The 20,987-nt window shown below is 41.3% G+C and overlaps 1 protein-coding gene across 1 annotated transcript in view; it reads right to left on the bottom strand.

The window, feature by feature from the left end:
- Nucleotides 1-427: 427 nt before the first annotated feature.
- Nucleotides 428-20,987, bottom strand: part of REX1BD (required for excision 1-B domain containing) — a 34,717-nt gene continuing 14,157 nt past the window's right edge. Inside the window, exons 3-5 of the mRNA XM_075850718.1 lie at nt 3,678-3,882; nt 3,478-3,566; nt 428-847 (exon numbers count right to left, since the gene is read on the bottom strand). Coding sequence (XP_075706833.1) covers nt 775-847; nt 3,478-3,566; nt 3,678-3,882 — 367 coding nt within the window. The 3' untranslated portion in view covers nt 428-774. The remainder of the gene's footprint in view (nt 848-3,477; nt 3,567-3,677; nt 3,883-20,987) is intronic.

The raw sequence follows: 20,987 nt of genomic DNA, 5'->3' as shown, positions 1-20,987 counted from the left end.
ATTTTCCCATTTCTATGCACACAAACTACTATTGTGGTTCCATGTTCTCTCCTATTTTGGAGATATGCAGTGATTTGATTTGTAGTCTGTATTTTAACCATGTATTTTTGTATTGTCCAATAAAATTTGTAATTTTCTATACAATTGGCTTTTTATGGCTCAATAGTATTTGACTCCTTTTTCTCGTGTATATATTTAAATGGTATTTGGAGTTTCTATTCCGACATTGGGGAGCTTAGTAATCCGCACTTGCTGGCAGCTTAACCCAAATTACGATTAGTCCCATGAGACATTTGTTTATGATATGAGATGTATGTAGTACCTGTACATTGTCATGGCTATAACTCAAAACATTTTGTGCAAGTGAAAACAGATAGAATGTTAAGTTAAACATTTATATTCAAAAGGAAATGCAATCACAAAAGGATAGTTACAATCTTTTAATTTACACAGGACACAATCTCAATATAACATTAAATGCTGTGAAGCAATGACAAAAGTACAAATGGAAACAGATCAGAAGGAACATTTTAAATGCCAAATAAAAACCATTGGAAAGAAACATACTGTACATTATGTCTCAAATTCACTTGGAGGGACTGCAGTGCAAAAAGCCGTATCTCTGCCATGTCTGTTAAGAACTACTGATAAAGAGCCAGAATGTCACCCAGGAGGGCAGCAGATGAAAGAGCTGGCTCTGCTACAGTGAAGATCCAAATAAGTCGTCCGGACTAGACTCCACTTTCCATTCTGTGGCTTCCAAAGTGGCAGACGTCATTTTATTTCTTCACAATCATACTTGAAATCCTGCAGTACTTCGCTGATTGCTTCCACGGTTTTAATTATCCTACAGGAACGGATGGGAACTATAAATAATATACATCTGGCTTACATTACTCACAATATAGAACTTTAGGTAGTGTTTATGAAACACCCAGAAAAGGGGCTGCACTCCATGTTTAGAACGGAGGCACCTATAAGGTGTTGTCGTAGTGATATATATCGGTCACAATAACAGTGGAAATAAATATTATCCCTTTATGTCAATTTAATCACATTTATGCAGGTGGCCATTTGCGAAAGTATTATCATAGGCATAATCAACTAACATGCAGTGGCAACTAGGGATGTCACGATACCAGAATTTGTACTTTGATACCGATACTTCGTGTAGTATTGCGATTTCGATACCAAAACGATACTTTGCCAACAGTAATAAAAAATAAATAAAATAAAAAAACGTTCTTCCATTTTCTGATGTGAGGCGCGTGGTGTGATGATGAATTTAACCTCCACGTGCCTCACATTAATAGTAATTAACCCCATCATGTTTCCCAGTCATAATGGGTTAATGTGTAAGGTGATGGGATTTATTACTATTAATGTGAGGCACATGGAGGTTAAATTCATCACACCTCGTGCCCCACAATAAGTGAAAGAAAGTCGTTTTTATTCTATTTTTTTACAGCGTACACATCATAAATGGCACAAATAAATTGTTGTGCAGGTTATCACGGCCACGCCAATACCGAATATGTGTATATTTTATGTATTGAGACTTATTTTAATGTTTATTGTAAAAAAGGTGTATGTGTATTTATTTATTTTTTTATTTATTACTCTATGTTTTTACTTTATTTTTAAACTTTCATGTACTGGCATATATCTATATGCCAGTACATTAGCCTGTGTACGGATAGTACACAGGCAGTTGTTAGGACATACCCAAGTATGCCCTAACAACAGGAAATATGGTAAGACAGCACTAGGGTACTTCAATGGAACCTGGGCTGTCTGCCCATATATGGTATGGCCCTCGATTGCGTCACAGAGATTCCTGTGTTGCGATCCTAGGGGCATCCCCCCTTCTCACTTCCTCTTGAATGCTGCAGTCAGCTTTGATCGCAGCATTCAGGGGAATAACGGCAGAGATAAGAGGTTTCTCTGATCTCCGCCGTTATAGAGTGGGGCTGCGGCTGTGTAATACAGCCATTGCCCCACTCCTGACATTAAGTGCGTGCGCGGTCAGCATGAGGTGATGCGGCCAGCGTTGCACTAATAAGCGGCGGCGCAGGCACTGAAGACAGAACATGGGGAGTGTTTTGCAGTGCGCCCGCCATGTTCTCTGTCATCAGTGCCGCCGCTCATTAGTGCAGCGCTGGCCGCATCACATTATCCTGACGGCACGCACTTGTCAGGACTCAGGAGCAGGGCAATGGCTGTATTACACAGCCGCAGCCCCGCTTTCATACATTCATGTATTGCTATACTTAGCTGCACCGCACAGCTTAGTATCGAAATACATGAAATAACGGTATCGAACCGTTTTGGGGATGCATGGTATCCAAACAGTATCGAAGTTTCGAAAAATCGTGCATCCCTAGTGGCAACAGCCCCAAAGATAAACAGACATTTTTAATGTTAGTAAAATATATGCCAGGTTCGGCCCATAGAAATGATAAACTTGTAGATGCTATAAATGCAACTGCATAAAACTATTTCATAGGTGTAAATTGATGAAATATTATTATAAGCTTATGTCTATAACTACATAAAAAAATTAATTCAACAATCAATGCCGCAGTACACAAATAAAAAAGTCTCTCTCTCCTGTTATGACCGTGCACCTAAAAGAGGCTCCAAAAAAAAACAGAACAGAACCTGGAGAAAATAAAAAGCAAAAACCTGATTTCCTTTTCAGTTACTAAAATGTAGCACTGGAGGAGGAAAAATATGATTATTTGGGTAGGAAAACAACCTATAGCTTTTTTTATTTTTGGAGAGAAAGAAGTGTGAGTACGTAGTGTGAAAAAGGGCCAAATATGGACAGTGACGTCAGGGGCTCCTCCAGAGTTTGAGTCCCCGGTCAGTATGTTGCCGACAGTATGTTGGGACTCCAGCATTGTAGCACCTGACATCATTGTCCATTTATGGGATAGTGACGTTAGGGGCTTCTCCAGGACCGGAGTCCCCAGCCAGATAGTTTATGATGCTCTGCCTGTCAACAATGGCGGGTTGTAAACAACCACCGGGATTGCCACCGGAGCCTCAGGGCTGGATCGCCGGGGGCAAGGATAGGTAAGTATTGCTTTTTGGTATATTTATTTCATTTGTAGCTCCTACTAAAAAAAAATAAAAAAAAAATCTATAACCCCTTTAAGAAGACACTACTTGTTCGGATTCCTGTCAGATGCAGTGTTGACTTGAGTTCCTTTTGTCTACCAAAATTCTCAAAACACAACACCACCCATTTCCAATATCAGACTCTTCGGGGATTGGTCCTGTATTGTGAAGCGATCATATCTCAGGATAGATGATATTGAAAATGTTTCACGTTTTTAATGTACATTTAAAGGGCCTTTTTCATTTTCTTTTGGCATCTATCCTTTAATGTGTTAAAAAGGGAAAGATTTTTTTCCAGGACTGAAGGGGAACAGAAAAATATGTATAAATAAAAAAAAAAAAAAAGTTACTTACTTGTGTTTTAGAAGCTGAACCTCCTCTTGATAAGATTCATCACTAGGATGGTCCTGGGCATTCTGCTTAGCTAGCTGTAATCTTGCAGTCTGCCAAGGAACAAAGCATTATAAACCAGTCTGCAAGATAAATAATAATAATAATAATAATATAAATTAGCAAGCACTAAATTGAAAAAAATATAAATAAATGTACCATACCAGTTCTAATCTCTCTTTCTCCAGCTCCTGGATCTTTTCTAGGTGTTCAGAAAGATCAGATCGATCATGCAGTTCACGGAATTGATCCTTCATTTGGAGAAGTTCTTTACTGATGCCACTAAAAGCCTGTGTAATCTCGTGAACCAACTGCCGGTAATGGATGAAGTCATAGTGTGGGCCAGATTTCAGATATGCCTGATGCCCTCTGGAATTATAAAAAATATATATATTAAAGGGTTATTTGCAGCCAAAATTGAAATGAATATTTCAAAGTCTGCGACACTTGTAATTTTTGCTCGTTCATTAGTTTTATTTCTACAGTAGAGTTCACTATTTTGTTGGGAATCTACAATTACTAATTGATTAATCTAGATACTCAATTATAGGACATCTGTAGAAATCCGCAGCGGAACGGTAGGTAGACCAGTAAAATGCTTTAACACACAGGATGCATTTGCAGTTTTTTGTGGAATTGGTTGTGGTTCAAAATCTTTCATATAGAACAAAACGGCTTACGACACTTTGCATAGAATAAAATGACATATGACCCAGTGCCTGACATGGCCAATTTAAAGCTCTCCAACAGCACCATATGTGGAGCTAAGCATGGAAATCACTGCTACAAAACACAGCTGGCATTAGAGAGGCTTATATGAGTAAAGGGGTGACGAAGCAATATGGAGGTACAGTAATACAGTTTTCTTTCGCCATTGCCCGTTTATGTGCATAGATCATTAATGCCCCTTTTTCATGGCTTTTAGGTTAAGATGCTATAGTCAACCAAAAAAAAAAAGACAAGAATCAATATTGCGTCCTACCGATAAAATGTAGTCAATGTCCTTAACCACATGCTTCTATTTCAATCATGTCTTTTATGGTTACCTATGCATGAAGAACACAACTTCAGATGGCACTAGTTCATTTCAGCCCTTGTACAGTTGTCAATGAAGTAGTCTAGTACTGCATAGACAGAAGTGATCTCAAAGCTTGCTATCAGACATATTTCTCATATTATAAGGGCTCATTCAGACGAGCGTGTATCATGACCGTGTGATGGCCGTTAAAAAAATGCCCGTCACACGGACTCATCTATTTCAATGGGGCCCTTCACTCGACCGTTGTTTCAACAGAGCGTGTGATGGGTCAGTGAAAAAATAGGACATGTCCGGTTTTACTGCGTGTCACGCATGCCTCCATAGACTCCAGTCTATGTCTATGGCCAGCTTAAAGGCATTTTCTCATGATGATCATATATCACCAGTCACTTAGGATACTATGGATGCCCACCGATCCGGAGAACGGGGGTCCTGGAGAGTCCTATGTGAATAGAGCAGGACTGCGCATGCCTGGCCATCGCTCCATTCACTTTCTATGGGGCTGCAGGAGATAGGCGGATCTTCGTTCTCGGGATCGGTGGGGGTTCCAGCACTCAGACCCTCCCCCATTAGACATTTATCATCTATCCTGTGGATAGGTGATAATCATAGAACCCCTTTAAAGGAAAAGCATCCAAATTAACCTATCAATGTTTATTTGAAGTGTGGGCAGAAATTAGAGTACCCAGAGGAAACCACACAAGCATGAGAACATACAAACTCCATGCAGATGTTGTCCTGATTGGACATGAGCCCATGATCTGAGTGCCAGTAAGCCACTGTGCGGCTATGGGAGCTGCTGTCTGGTTAAGTCAGAGCAGATAAGAAAATTACAGAGTTGCAACAGTGACAAAAATTAAGTCGTGCAATATGAAGCAGGAAATGACAGCACTGCAACAATGAAATTGTCAATCTTTTTTTTTTCTTTGTGCCTAAAGCGGACATTGCCAGTCATTCTGCTTTATATTTCTTATTACATTTGGGTAAATCCCAAATGTTATTAACAACAAGATCCTGCAGACAATAAACCGCACAATTTCTAGAGTGAATTTATGAGTATGTTTGTTGTTTAATCCTCAGTAACACAAATATGATTAACACATTGCAGAAATACCTCTATATTTCATATGGATAAAGGTTGTAAGACACAGAGCCAGCAGATGTCTTGAAGTCAAGCAATCCTCCAATATCCTGTCATGTGGGAACGTTTAACTTTTTATTATTATATACTTTTATTTTACGATTATTATTTTTTTCAAATAAATATTCCAGATATATAAAATAAATAAGCCAATGATTTTGGGCAGAAGTGTTAAAATTGGAACTCTCCATATTTTCGGTCTTTGAAAAATTGACTTGCAGATTGACCCCGAAAGATTAACCTTCAGAATCGAGTGTGTATACATAAAGGAGTGAATAAAAGAATGAACAAAGTTGCAGATGCATTCTCCATAGATGTGTGAAGAAATAATATTGCAGTTTTACAGCCGAAAGACGGAAAATCTGGTTTGCACATTGTAGCAGATACAGCTAAGATACTTGTATTGCATATATACAAGTGTTACAATGAGTATCCGGCAGTGTTGCCACCTTCTACACGTATAGGAGTCTGAAAGGCGAACAAGTCTTCTTTATAGAACATATGAAAAATGTATACTTCACGCTCACACAAATCTTCTTAAGCTATGTACATTCCTATCCATAGCTATTAATGGGTCGGATATATGCTAAAAGAATGTCTTTTTGGCATACACCTGGCCAGCATACAGTACCAGCCAAAAGTCTGGACATACCTACTCACAAAGGGGGTTTTCTTTATTTATCCTTTTCTACACATTTTAGAATATTAGAAATGTCATTGGATTTAACAGGTAATACAAATGGAACTATAGAGTGACCAAAAAAAGGTAATACAAAATACAACTATCTTATATGTTCGCTTCTTCAAAGTAGCCACAGTTTGCCTTGATAATAGCATGACTCCCTCTTGGCATTCTCTCAACGCTTGCCTTTAATTTTGTATAAACCACCAACAGTGTCGCCAGAAAATAACCCCAACACTATAACACCCGATTCCCCATGCTTCATGGTGGGAACCACAAATCCGTTCGTATCTAACAAAGACACGGTGGTTAAAGCCAGAAATCTCAAATTTGGACTCATCAGACCAGAGGACAGATTTCTAATGTCAGAATTTCCATTACCTTTGTTCCTTGGCCCAAACAAGTCTCTTCCTCGTGTGTCTCCTTTATTAGTGGTTTTCTTGCCACAATTCTACAATGGAGTATTGATTCACGCAGTCCGCTCTGGACTCTTAGGCTGGATTCACACTTTGTGAATTTATTGCAGATTTGTGAGCCAAAGCCAGAAGTGGATCCAGGAGAAGTTTAAAGCTTCATGCACACGACCGTGACCGTAATTACGGGTACGCCTGGCCACGGGCAGCCAGCCGTTTTCACGGGCAGCGCTCCCATTATAAAGTATAGGAACACGGTCCATAAAATAAAAAAATAGGACATGTCCTATTTTTTCTGGCCGGTTTCTACAGCACCGTCACCATCCCGTAGACATACGGGAAGGTGTCCGTCGGCCATAGAAATGAATGGGTCCATAATTACGGGCTATTTTACGGTCGCGTGCATAGGGCATTAGTTCTTCCTTTATATTTCCCATTCCTTTTGAAACCACTTCTGACTTTTGCTCAAAAATCTGTAACAAATCCATAATGTGTAAATCCAGAATTAGCGTCCTTTTAATGGAGCTAGAACAAGCGCCGATCAACGTGCTTTACTGTCGATCGGCGCTTGTTTAGCTCCATTTACACAAAGCAATCATGGTACTGTATAGGGACGAACAAGATCGTTTGCATCAGTGGCGATAGCAAATCCTGTATACACGGAGAGATGTGCTGAAGACAAGGATGATCTTTACTGATGCATAAAAGATGCAATCAGCCGACAAATGAGTAATCGTTTGTTTGACGGCTGATCGCTCCGCCCTTTAACACAAGCTGATGATCGGGAACGAGCGTTCCATTCCTCCGATCATCGGCTCGTGTAAAAGGGCCTTTAGACCGAATTTAAATGTTGCGGTTAATTTGAGTGTCTTGCTGCGATTTTCAGAAAAACACAGCCTAAGGCCCCATGCACACGGCCCGATTTGTGGATACCGTTCCGTATATGCAGATAAGTTGGACGACTACGGATCCGTATTTACGTATGGATGAAAATACGGGTATGTACATGGGGCTTAAGGCCTCATGCCCACGGGCTTGCCCGTAGCAACAGGCCGCGTTTGTGGGCAGTCGGCCACCGACGGCCCTGGACAGCTGCCCGCATTCTCGGCCCGTGCTCCCATACAAAAGTATGGGAGCACGGCCCGTAAAATGCAAAAGAACAGACATGTCTTATCTTTTGTGGTACACTTCTACGGCCTGGAAACCTTCCCGTAAAACACACAGAAAGGTGTCCGTGGTCAATGGAAGTGAATGGGTCCGTAATTACGGTCCGCAATTATGGACAATTTTTACGGTCATATGCATGACGCCTTAGGCTAGAGCTACACCTAGACGTTTTGTAGTGAGATTTTCCAATATTAAGTGTAGCCCTGGCCTTAAAAATTATGACTAAATAATTAATGTTGATGTTTAAAATAAAATGGGTGCATTTAAAATAAATATATATATATATATATATATATATATATAAAAATGTTGAACGTTATTGAATAAAACATACAATTTATTCATATATAGGCGTCAAGTACAATATTTGTGTAAAAAAAAATCTGAAGTGTAACCCCTTCCCAATCTATAGATCGATAGACATACGGCATAGCCCGAAAACCCGCTTCCCAACTCGCACGTTACAGCGGACACCTCACTGCAACTAGCGGGATCCCGCTCAACAAACCCCTTCGATGCGTTTGAATATGACCACGACATCCAAGCCATTAGAAACAGCGGGGTGGCAACAGGGGGCGGCCCTCTCTGACATTCAAAATCCCCCCCGCAACGTGGTCACGGGGTGCTGATGGTTGTCATGGCAGCCTCACACCACTCTACGGACTACTGGAAAAATAAAAAATAAAGTTATGGCTCTTGGAAAGCGGGAAGGGAAAAACTAAAATGAAAAAGCAAAAAATGGATCAGTCCTGAAAGGGGTAATTTCTAATAAAAACCCATTTATGACCACGTGGGGTTTTGGCGTACTTGGGAGAAATTTCTTTACAAATGTTGGGGTGGTTTTTCTTCTTTATCATTTGTGAAAATGAAAAAAATGCAATATTTTTGTGGAAAAAAAAAATTTTGATATTCATTTTCACGCCCTAATTCTAATAAATTCTGCAAGACCTGTGGAGTCTGAATGCTCTCTATACCACTAGATAGATTTCTTAAGGGGTGTAGTTTCCAAAATGGGGTCAGTTTTGGGGTGTTTCCACTGTTCTGGTACCTCAGGGGCTTTGCAAATGCGACATGACACCCATAAACTATTCCAGCTAAATTTGAGCTCCAAAAGCAAAATATTGCTCCTTCCCTTCGGAGTCCTGTCGTGGGTCCAAACAGCAGTTTATTACCACATATGGCGTATCGCCGTATATCAGGAGAAATTGCTTTACAAATTCTGGCATTCTTTTTCTCCTTTATTCGTTGTAAAAATTTCTATGTTTTTTCAGGAAAAAGAAAAGTAGATTTTCATTTTCAAGGTCTAATTCCACTAAATTCAGAAAAAAAAAACTGTGGGGTCAAAATGCTAACTATACCCCTAGAAAAATTCCTTGAGGTGTTTAGTTTGTTTAGTTTCCAAAATGGGGTCACTTTTGGGGTGTTTCCACTGTTTTGGTCCCTCCATGGCATTGCAAACGCGACATGGCACTGAAAACCAAGCAAGCAAAATCCACACTCCAAAATCCAAATGGCGCTCCCTCCCTCCAATTTATTACCACATATGGGGTATTGTCGTAATCAGGAGAAATAGCTTTACAAGTGTTGGGGTGCTTTTCATTCTATATTCCTTGTAAAAATTTTATATTTAAAAAAAAAAAAAAAAGCCGATTTTCATTCTCACAGACAAACTATAATAAATATAGCAAAAGACCTGTGGTGTCAAGATGCTAACTATACCACTACATAAATTCCTTGAGGTGTGTAGTTTCCAAAACCGTGTCACTTTTGGGGGATTTCCACTGTTTTGGAACAACAAGACCTCTTCAAACCGGACATGTTGCTTAAAATATATTCTAAAAAAACGAGGTCCCAAAATCCTCTAGGTCAGGGGTCTCAAGCATGCAGCCCTGGGGCTGTCATCTGCGAGCCGCGGGACACAGAGCCGCTAGTACAGACTCTGCTCCGGGACTCTGGAATTCCCTGACATAGCTGTCCACATATGGACAGCGATGTAAGGGTCTTCCCAGAGCAGAGTCCCGGGCAGAGCGCTAGTATCGGCTCTGCTCCTGGTCTCTGTGGAATTCCGTGCAAGTTCAATAACGGTATATTGTAATAGCTTGGACTTTTACGGACGCAGCGATACCAATTTTGTGTATTTTTTTTACATTACTTTTTTTACATTACTTTAGAGAAAAAATATGAAAAGGGTTTCTTTTTGGACTTTAAATATTTAATTTTTTCCACTAATAACTATTTACTTTTGTTTTTACATATTTTATTAGTCCCCATATGAGACTTGAACCAGCAATCGTTAGCTCACTGGTAGAATACACTGCAATACTAATGTATTGCAGTTTGTGATTTTTACAGGCTCCTGTAACAGCGCGATCGCTGTTTCTGTCCGTTAGTCCCGGGTATCAGCTGTAATACATAGCGGACACCCGCAGCGTATGGCACGAGCTCAGCGCGTGAGACGCTCCATATATCACCCCCACACCACGACATGCTATGCTATTAAGTCATGGTGCGCGAAGGGTTTAATTCGCAGCCGATGGTGGAAAGTGAAAATGACAATTTTCCACTGATGTGCCATTTTAGTGCATTATATGTTGTGCCCAGTTTGTGCCACAAATACCACAAATAAAATATTAACAGGGTTCTCCCGGGTATGGCGATGCCATATCGGTGGACATAAACGGCTGTTTGGGCAGACTGTAGGGCTCAGAAGGGAGGGATGCTATTTGGCTTTTGGAGCGCAGATTTTGCTTGGTAGTAGCTCTGGCGTTTTGCTGGTATTTCAGTTTATAATGTGGGGGCAAATGTAGGCTGGGCAGAGTACATCAGGGGCATAATAAGAGGGTATAATAATGAGGTAAATAAATAATAATCCGCAGATATGTGGCCAGTGTTGCACTTATATTATAAATGGCGCCCGATCTTATCCGCTTTTGGAACGCTCTGCACATTTTGCATCGCCATAACCTGGGAGCCGGAACTTTTTTTATCTTTTCACCACCGGAGCCGTGTGAGGGCTTATTCGTTGTAGGACAATCTGTAATTTTCATTACACGTAGTGTAATGCATTCCAACTGTCATTGTGACCTCCGGGTGGTCCTCATAGGCTTCTGTACATGGCAACCCGGAAGCCATTGTCTGGCGTCCGGTTGCCATGGGTACGATCGCCAGCCCCCATGATTTCACATGGGGGCTGCCGATCGGCGCTAAACACCTTAATTGTGGCGTTCAAATCGAACGCCGCAATTAAGGGGTTAACTGCCGAAATCAGCGGCGATAGGCCGCTGATCGGCAACGGGGAATGCAGGGCAGACGCCCTGCACAGTTAACCGCCGCTGCGGTGTAGCGCCGCGCGGCGGTTAACTGTCAAAGCACAGACGTAACTGCACGTCAAGGTGCGCGAACTTACTGCACACCTCGACGTAGTTACGTCAAGGTGCGGGAAGGGGTTAATGTCTATCTGTATTCACAGCACAGCGTGATCTCGCGAGATCACGCTGTGCTGTCGCATACTCCCACAGTAACTTCAACTAAGTGTCGGGAGTGTGAATAGACATCGCGTCCTGGCTGGAGGCAATGTCTATTCACTCACAAGACACTTCAGTAAAGTTAAAGTGAGTGTATGTGACAGTACAGCGTGATCTCGCGATATCACGCTGTGCAGTGAAAGAAGCTGGGCTGGAATGAAGAGAAGTGTATGACGCTGATTGGTCACTGATTGGTCAGCGTCATACACTTCTCTTTACAACGCCCAATTGGTAAAAAGGTAAAAAAAAACGCAGTTGTCTATTAAGAAACTAATTAGCATAAATCTAAAATTGTTGATAAGTTGCACAAAAATCATCTTTTTTTCAAAATAAAAAACACTTATCTTCATTACAGCGCCGATCAGATTATGTAGGAGATAGGGCACTTATAATGTGGTGACAGAGCCTCTTTAAGAGCGTCAGGCACTGAAGACAGAGAACATGGAGGTACTTTGCAGCAATTTTGCCATGTTCTTTCTTCAGGGCTGGTGCCGACGCTCATCAGTGCTGCTCCGGCCACATCACATCATGCTATTCACTAAATTCATGTGTTACAATACTAAGCGGTGTGGCCGCACAGATTAGTGTCTAAATATATGAATTCACGGTATTGGACCATTTGAGGGTGCAAGGCTTCAAAATAGTATCGATATTTCGAGGCGTCGTGCAACCCTACTATAGTGGTATTATTGCAAAGTGAAAGTGTTTAGAAACCACAGCAGCTCAGCCATGAAGTGGCAGACCACATAAAGTGACAGAGTGGAGTTGCCAAATGCTGAGGCGCATAGTGCATAAAAGTCGCCAAAGCTCTGCTGACTCAATAACTGCAGAATTCCAAACCTCCTCTGGCATTAACATTCATGCAAAAACGGTGCACAGAGAGCTTCATGGCATGGGTTTCCAAGGCCAAGCAGCTGCATGCAAGTCTTACATCACCAAGCACAATGCCAAGGGTCGAATGGAGTGATGTAAAGCACGCCGTCACTAAACTCTGGAGCAGTGGAAACATGATCTGTGGAGTGACGAATCGCGCTTCTCTAACTGGTAGCCTGATGGACGAGTCTGGTTTTGCCAGGAAAATATTTCCTGCCGGACTGCATTGTGCCAACTGTAAAGTTTGGTCGAGGAAAGATAATGTTATGGGGTTGCGTTTCAGGAATTGCACTAGGTCCCTTAGTTCCAGTGAAGATAAATCTATGCGGTTGAATCCAATACTGGAGGAGGAAGCGGACTACTCCTTGCTCCAGAATTCAGTATGTAATGCCAGCTGTGAGCGGCTCGACACAGACAGGGGCAATGTAGTGATGTCATTGTGCCTGTCTGCGCAGAGCCACACACTGCACAGAGCAGAGGGATCTCCTCCACTCTTCCTGGGAATGGGGAAAAGTAAATGAATATTTATTTTCTTTATTAGGCACTATGGTGCATTATACTGTGTGGTGGCAGCTATGGGGGCATTGTACTGTATGAGGGCAGCTATGGGGGTATTGTACTGTATGAGGGCAGCTATGGCGTTATTGTACTGTATGAGGGCAGCTATGGGGGCATTATACTGTATGAGGGCAGCTATGGGGGCATTATACTGTATGAGGGCAGCTATGGGGGCACTATACTGTAATGAGGGCAGCTATGGGGGCACTATACTGTAATGAGGGCAGCTATGGGGGCACTATACGGTGTGGGGGCAGCTGTGGAGGCATTATACTGTGTGGGGGCAGCTGTGGAGGCATTATACTGTGTGGGGGCAGCTGTGGGGGCATTATACTGTGTGGGGAGGCGCTATAGGGGCATTATACTGTGTGGGTACAACTAAGGGGTCATTATAATGTGTGGCGGGCCCACTGAGATGTGTTTCTCTCCTCTGTATTCTTCCAACGTTGTGGGAACTGTTTGGGGTTCAGCTCTTTTCTGTTTCAGCATGACTGTGACCTAGTGCAGAAAGCAAGGTCCATAAATACATGGCTGGGTTAGTTTCGTGTGGAAGAACTTGACGGACACGCAGAGCCCTGACCTCAACCCTATCAAGCACCTTTGAGATAATGCAGAATGGAGATTGTGAGGCAGGCCCTGTCATCCAACATCAATGTCTGACCTCACAAATGCTTTCTGGATGAATGGCCAAAAACGTCTACAGACAGACTCCAAAACTTTGTAGAAAGCCTTCCCAGAGGAGTGGAAGCGGTTTTAGCTTTTGGGGGGGGGGGGGGGGGGGAGCAGCTCCATCTTAATGTCTATGGATTTAGAATGGGATGTCAGAAAAGCTCCAGTAAGTGTAATTTATAGGTGTCCCAATACATTTATCTTTAGAGTGTATGTGATCATGATGTGGCGATATCATTTGGCTCTTGTATAGCAGTATTACCTGTATTATTGAGAGGCTGTGTAAAGTACAGCAGTTGAGTGTCAGAAGAGTCTACTGTACTGTACACAGCCTTTACAATAATACACTCATACAGTTATCATGTAATGCTCGTTCTTGCACTGGGGAGAACACCTGCTGACTACGACTACTACTGTTAGCAAGTGTTCTTTGCCGGCACAGCAGCGCTAGGACAGGCAGGGCAGGCTGTACAGTATAGCAAATTATTGGGTAGAATATGTGGCGGATGGTGTTTGTGAAGAAAGGATCCCAGTGTCCTCTCCAAAAGAAGAGACTAGGATCCTTTCTCCCCGATAAACGGCAGTCAATTCTTCTGCTCAGCTTGCTGTATTAGGGGCTGTGTGCACAACACAGAGTCCGGCAAAAGCTTCATAAAGAATTTTTAACCCCCCGCCTCCCTTTATAAAAAATTCTGCATATGCCCCTGCTTGCTTGACTGGAAAATGACACCCATTCCTATAAAAAAAAAAAATAATCTATCTCCATTGTCCACACAATTGCCTAAATGAAACTATATGTAAGTATAAGTGTATACACAAATGCTCTTTCCTGGCCAATCACTTTTTTTCAGGGGGATTTTTTTGGGAAAATTTTAACGTCACAAAAATATGTGTAATATATTTCCTGTGAGGTCCATTTTCTGCCTTACACGGTACCCTGTTATTGCCATAGGTTTCAATTATCATTATCTTTGTTGAGACTAGCTAACCCCTCCGCCACAGAACAAACGCATAGTACAATTTGCCTTTGTACCTAGACTCTAATATAATTCCCACTCCGAACATGCCTGTTATGGAGCAATTAACCGCAACGGCAGAAAATCTGCAAGTGTTTAGTGACCCCCCTTATGTATTTTTTCCTGAAGCTGACAATAAATCAGAGAGGTACTTTAACTGGCTAACCAATACCAAAATATTATCTAGTGTTATGGATACACTAGGAAGAACAAGGCTGCAGTAAGCAAACAAAATTAAAATCAGGCAGTTCTCAGCTCTGTTATTCTTTACGAAAGTGGAAAAAATAAATAGGCGGAACAAGACGTAAAGCATTATGTTGGATTGCTGATGAAGTCCAGATGAAGTGAATGGGGAAAAATGAAACATCTTGTATTTTATTTCAAAGACGGCCACATGCAAATGTATCCAAGTTATAATCAAATTGTATACAGTATTCCTAGCTCACTTATGTCAGGGGATGTGTGATACCAATGGTCTGGTGGTCGGTTTGGTAAAACATGGCACGAACAATAGCCTTAAAAGCGCACAATACATTGGAATGAAACGGTTGCAGGTGATAACAATGTTTCGCTAAACATCTGTGAATAAAACACCTCATAAAAAAGGAATGTTTCACATCGAACACCTCATCCTCCTACTGTTGACTTTTACTTTAAAGGGAAACAACACTGCCAAATTGACAACCCACCTGCTCCTCTTCAGCACATTTCTCCAAGTGTCTGATCTGCACAAATAGCAATTCCCTAACCCACATCTATACATGCTGGAGCTATACTATAATAGGACTGATAATAGATGAGAGAAAAAGGACACGGCACCAGATGGAAGTGTAGAAGAAGTTTGGTTTTCCGGGGAAACAATTTTTATGCTTCCTTTTCCAAAAGTGCAAATACTGGCAGGTAAATGCAATGAGGTGCAAGCTGCTGCCGATCCCCAAACACCTTAAGGAGTTGCCTTGATGAAAATTGCAAAGAAACAAAATAAAAAAGAGGGATACTGTAGGCGCTGCTTGGTTGATAAAAGTTGGTTTATTGCATAAAAGCAAGGTAAACAGATTGAAACGCGTTTCAATGCCAGACTGGCGTCTTCCTCAGGCAGATAACACATGCAATAAAAGATCATGCATATATATACACAGACAAGTGAACAGTGATAGGGTCAATTCAAACGAGGCAGTGAAAAACCGCCAAAACCGGGGAAAGGTCAAAGGTCACAGAGAAACTATTGTTTACGCAGTTGATAAAAAGCAATGTGGCATATGAATGGTCCATGTATAACAGTGTAACCTAGCCTACACAGATCGTATGTTAGGTACGATGCCCGTAAAGTACAGTCAGTTCATGTTAAAAAACAATTCATATTTTATAAATTTCCATCGAAAAAATGGGGTGAAGACCATATGTGACAAGATGAATATGATGTAAATATGGAACATATAAAACATATATAAAACACGTTAGTGACCGCCAATACGCCTTTTAACGGCGGCCACTAACGGGCTTTATTCTGATGCATATGCCTTTTTACGGCACTGTATCATGATAAAGTAAACAGAGCAGGGAGCCGTCAAATCTCCCTGCTCTCAGTTGCTAGAGGCAGCTGAGGGCTGGGGGCGTACCCGCTCTGCAGGGGGAGATCGATATTAGTATCGATCTCACCCGTTTAACCCTTCGGATGCGGTGCGCAATAGCGTGCACCGCATCTGAGTGGTTTTGGAGAGAGGGAGGGAGCTCCCTCTCTCTCCCACCGACACCCGGCAATACGATCGCCGAGTGTCTGTGTCTCCAATGGCAGCCGGGGGCCTAATAAAGGCCCCCAGGTCTGCCTGGAGCGAATGCCTGCTAGGTCATGCCGCAGGCATGACCTAGCAGATGCCTGTCCGTTTTAAACGGACAGGGAGTAATACACTGCAATACAAAAGTATTGCAGTGTATTATAATAGCGATCGGAGAATCGCATATTAAAGTCCCCTAGTGGGACTAGTAAAAAAGTAAAAAAAAAATGTAATAGTTAATTTAAAAAAAAATGAAAAACCCACCTTTTCCCCTTACAAACTGCTTTACTATTAAAAAACCAAAATAAAGTAAAAAAAGTTACACATATTTGGTATCGCCGCGTCCGTAACGACCCCGACTATAAATTTATTACATTATTTAACCCGCACGATGAACGCTGTAAAAAATGTAATAAAAAACTATGGAAAAATTGCCGTTTTCTGTGAATCCTGACTTAAAAACAATTTGATAAAAAGTGATCAAAAATTCGCATCTACTCCAAAATGGTACCAATAAAAACTACAAGTCTTCCCGCAAAAAAAAAGCCCTCATAGAACCGCATCGGCGAAAAAATAAAAACGTTACGGCTCTTCAAATATGGAGACACAAAAACAAATAATTTTGAAAAAAAAGCGTTTTTACTGTGTAAAAGTAGTAAAACATACAAAAACTATACAAATTTGGTATCGTTGCAATCGTAACAACCCACTGAATAAAGTTATTGTGTTATTTATATAACACGATAAACGGTGTTGATTTAAGACGCAAAAAAGTGTGCCAAAATTTCAGGTTTTTTTTTTATTCCCCCCCCAAAAAAAGTTTATAAAAGTTAATCAATAAATATGTCCCCCAAAATGGTGCTATTAAAACATACAACTTGTCCCGCAAAAAACAAGACCTTATACAGCTATGTCGACGCAAAAATAAAAAGGTTATAGCTCTTGGAATGAGACGATGGAAAAACGTAAAAAATGGCTTGGTCATTAAGGTTTAAAATAGGCTGGTCATTAAGGGGTTAAAGACTCCTTACTGTGTATCGGATAGAGGGAGGTCACACCTGCGAGAGCCATCGCAAACAAGGACCTTGGAACGCACAAACAACAGGCGTTGTATGGGCATCATGACAACCATCACGGCAACTCGTGAGGGCCAGATGTCAATGGAGCGCACAGTGGAACGCAAACCGGACCACACGGAGCAAAGTACAGAGGGGAGATGAATGGTAAGTGCAAACCTATAATTTTATATTAATAAACATTTGTGCTTTACAGTCATCGCAATTACTAAAATATTAAGCTATTAAAATATCTAAATGCTCCGTTGAGGGAGAGATTAGTGTATGCATGAAATATAATATTACGATAACAATTTGTTTGGAAAACAGACTAATAAACTAATGATAGTATAGTAATAATAATATAGTAATAGTATAGTAATAATAATACAGTTGCTGAAATACAGTTTAGACAAGGTATATTATTAGATTGACAATGGGATGATAAGTACAATGAAAATATTATAAAAATATAAATTATAAAAATATATGTCAAGGGGAGATGGTTTAAAAAACAGGACAGTTGCTAAGATACAGTTGCTAGGGCCGGGGATATTATTAGATTGATAATGGGAAGGGACATAGAATTGCGGAATTAATCTAAGATTCCGTGATGTCATTAAGCCCATTAAAGAGGCTCTGTCACCAGATTTTGCAGCCCCTATCTGCTATTGCAGCAGATCGGCGCTGCAATGTAGATTACAGTAACGTTTTTATTTTTTAAAAACGAGCATTTTTGGCCAAGTTATGACCATTTTCGTATTTATGCAAATGAGGCTTGCAAAAGTACAACTGGGCGTGTTGAAAAGTAAAAGTACAACTGGGCGTGTATTATGTGCGTACATCGGGGCGTGTTTACTACTTTTACTAGCTGGGCGTTGTGTATAGAAGTGTCATCCACTTCTCTTCACAACGCCCAGCTTCTGGCAGTGCAGATCTGTGACGTCACTCACAGGTCCTGCATCGTGTCGGCACCAGAGGCTACAGATGATTCTGCAACAGCATCGGCGTTTGCAGGTAAGTCGATGTAGCTACTTACCTGCAAATGCGGATGCTGCTGCAGAATCAACTGTAGCCTCTGGTGCCGACACGATGCAGGACCTGTGAGTGACGTCACAGATCTGCACTGCCAGAAGCTGGGCGTTCTGAAGAGAAGTGGATGACACTTCTATACACAACGCCCAGCTAGTAAAAGTAGTAAACACGCCCCGATGTACGCACATAATACACGCCCAGTTGTACTTTTACTTTTCAACACGCCCAGTTGTACTTTTGCAAGCCTCATTTGCATAAATACGAAAATGGTCATAACTTGGCCAAAAATGCTCGTTTTTAAAAAATAAAAACGTTACTGTAATCTACATTGCAGCGCCGATCTGCTGCAATAGCAGATAGGGGCTGCAAAATCTGGTGACAGAGCCTCTTTAAGGATGTAAGGTCCCCAACTTATAGATCCAGAAATTCTCCCTCTGTTTGAGTCTGGTAAATCTGTCAGAAAATTCACACGGTATGCTTTCAATGGGAGTGACTGTCAGGACATCAAAGGGATACGCTATGTTTCAGATAACCATTTTTAACATTAAACCTATGTTTATTCATCCTATCCCTAAGGGTTTGGGTTGTGCGCCCTACATATTGGAGGTTGCATGTGCATTGTAGTAAGTAGACCACATAGCTGCTGCCGCAATTCAAAAAGCTTTTTATTGCGAAACTTTCATTAGTTACCAAAGATGTAAAATAGGATATCTTAGTATTGATATTCAAACAACATAGGCATCTTGTTTTCCCACAACGGAACGAGCCGTAGGTAGTCAGAGGTGTTTTAGGGGGGTGCTGTTGGACAGTGCGTAATTTGTTGGGTGCAATAAGGTTCCTCAAAGTTTTCGCCCTCCTATAGATGATCTTGGGTCTTGTTGGAATAAGATCTTTCATGTATTGGTCATTAGTGAGAATGTGCCAATGTTTTTGCAATGTGGAGCTCATCAGTTTACTCCCTTTATTGTAAGTAGTGATGAAATTGCATCTGAAGTCACCTGACTTATTTGTGGTAATGGTTCGAGGGTTTAGGCAATCCAGTTGTGTAAGTGATTTTGCTCTGGTTTCAGCGCCTTTGATCAGGCTGGAGGGGAATTTTTTTTCTTTGAACCTTTTCCTCAATAGATTACATTCTTTTTGAAAATCTTGTTTACCTTGCTTTTATGCAATAAACCAACTTTTATCAACCAAGTAGCGCCTACAGTATCCCTCTTTGTTATTTTGTTTCTTTGCAATTTTTATAATAGGACTGGACATTTAAACCCCAGCAGCTTCTCTTATAGCAGACATTCTGCTGACGTATCCGGATGGTATTTTATCAGCCTGCCAGTAAAGCATGGTAAACTGGATCAGTTCAATATGTTAAACAGTGTATTCCTGGCAACATCCTTGCCCATGCTCATAGCAGCACAGTTTAGTTGCGCACGTGTGTCATACAGGTACCTCAAGTCACTCATATGACTAGGTCACATAGATTTTAATTTGGATCTGGCCTTCAGTGGCCAGTCTTATTGCAGAGCCTTTACAGGAGTACATGAAGTCCCTACAATTCAGAGCTTCTATTGATCCATAATATGTACATAAGTCCTATGGTTCTATGGTCTTGGGTGCCTTGCTATTTGTTTTTGTCTTCACATTCAGTAAAACTAAGGCCTCGTTCACATCTGTATTGAAGGCTCCGTTAGGGACCTCCATCACAGATCCGGCCGAGATTACCGGAGACCCTGATGGAAAACCGACGGAACCTATTAAAGTCAATGGGGTCTGTCGGCCGCCGGTGGTGTCTGTCGTGAAACGGGACCATTGCTTTCCATTGTTCTGCTCCTCTGACAAAGCAGAACAACGGAACACACCGACGCAGGTGTGAACGAAGCCTAAAGACCAAATGCCAAAGTCAGACAGAGCATGCAACAAAACACAGAAAAAAAATTTACTAGTGTTTTATATAATATATACAAATATTGGTCAAAAGTCCACAGAACTTAAAGGGGTTTTCCACGTTATTAAAAAATTGGGCCAATATAGTGGGGATGCAAAAAAAAAAATTAACCATTACTTACCTCACGGATCCCCGTTGTTCCAGCACTGCCGCTTCAGTCCCTCCCCGCCGCTGTGTATTGAAATACAAAGCATTCGGAAAGTCTTCAGACCCTTTAAGTTTTTTCACATTTTGCTATATTGAGGCATTATGCTAAAATAAAGAAAAATCCCCATCATTCTGCACTCAATACCACATAATGACAAAGTGAAAACAGAATGTTAGTAATCTTTGCTAATTTATTGAAAAGGAAAATCTAAAATATTGCATTGACATAAGTATTCAGACCCATTACTCAGGACTTAGGTGAAGCACCTTTGGCAGCGATAACAGCCTCCAGTCTTCTTGGCCATGAGGCCACAGGGTTTGCACACCTGGATTTGGAGATTTTCTGCCATTCTTCTCTGCAGATCTTCTCAAGCTCGGTCATATTAGATGGGGACCGTCGGTGGACAGCAATTTTCAGGCATCTCTAGAGATGTTTGATTC

The sequence above is a fragment of the Rhinoderma darwinii genome, chromosome 1 (assembly GCF_050947455.1).
Source record: "Rhinoderma darwinii isolate aRhiDar2 chromosome 1, aRhiDar2.hap1, whole genome shotgun sequence".
NCBI lineage: Eukaryota > Metazoa > Chordata > Amphibia > Anura > Rhinodermatidae > Rhinoderma > Rhinoderma darwinii.
This window is presented reverse-complemented; position numbering and strand designations above follow the sequence as displayed.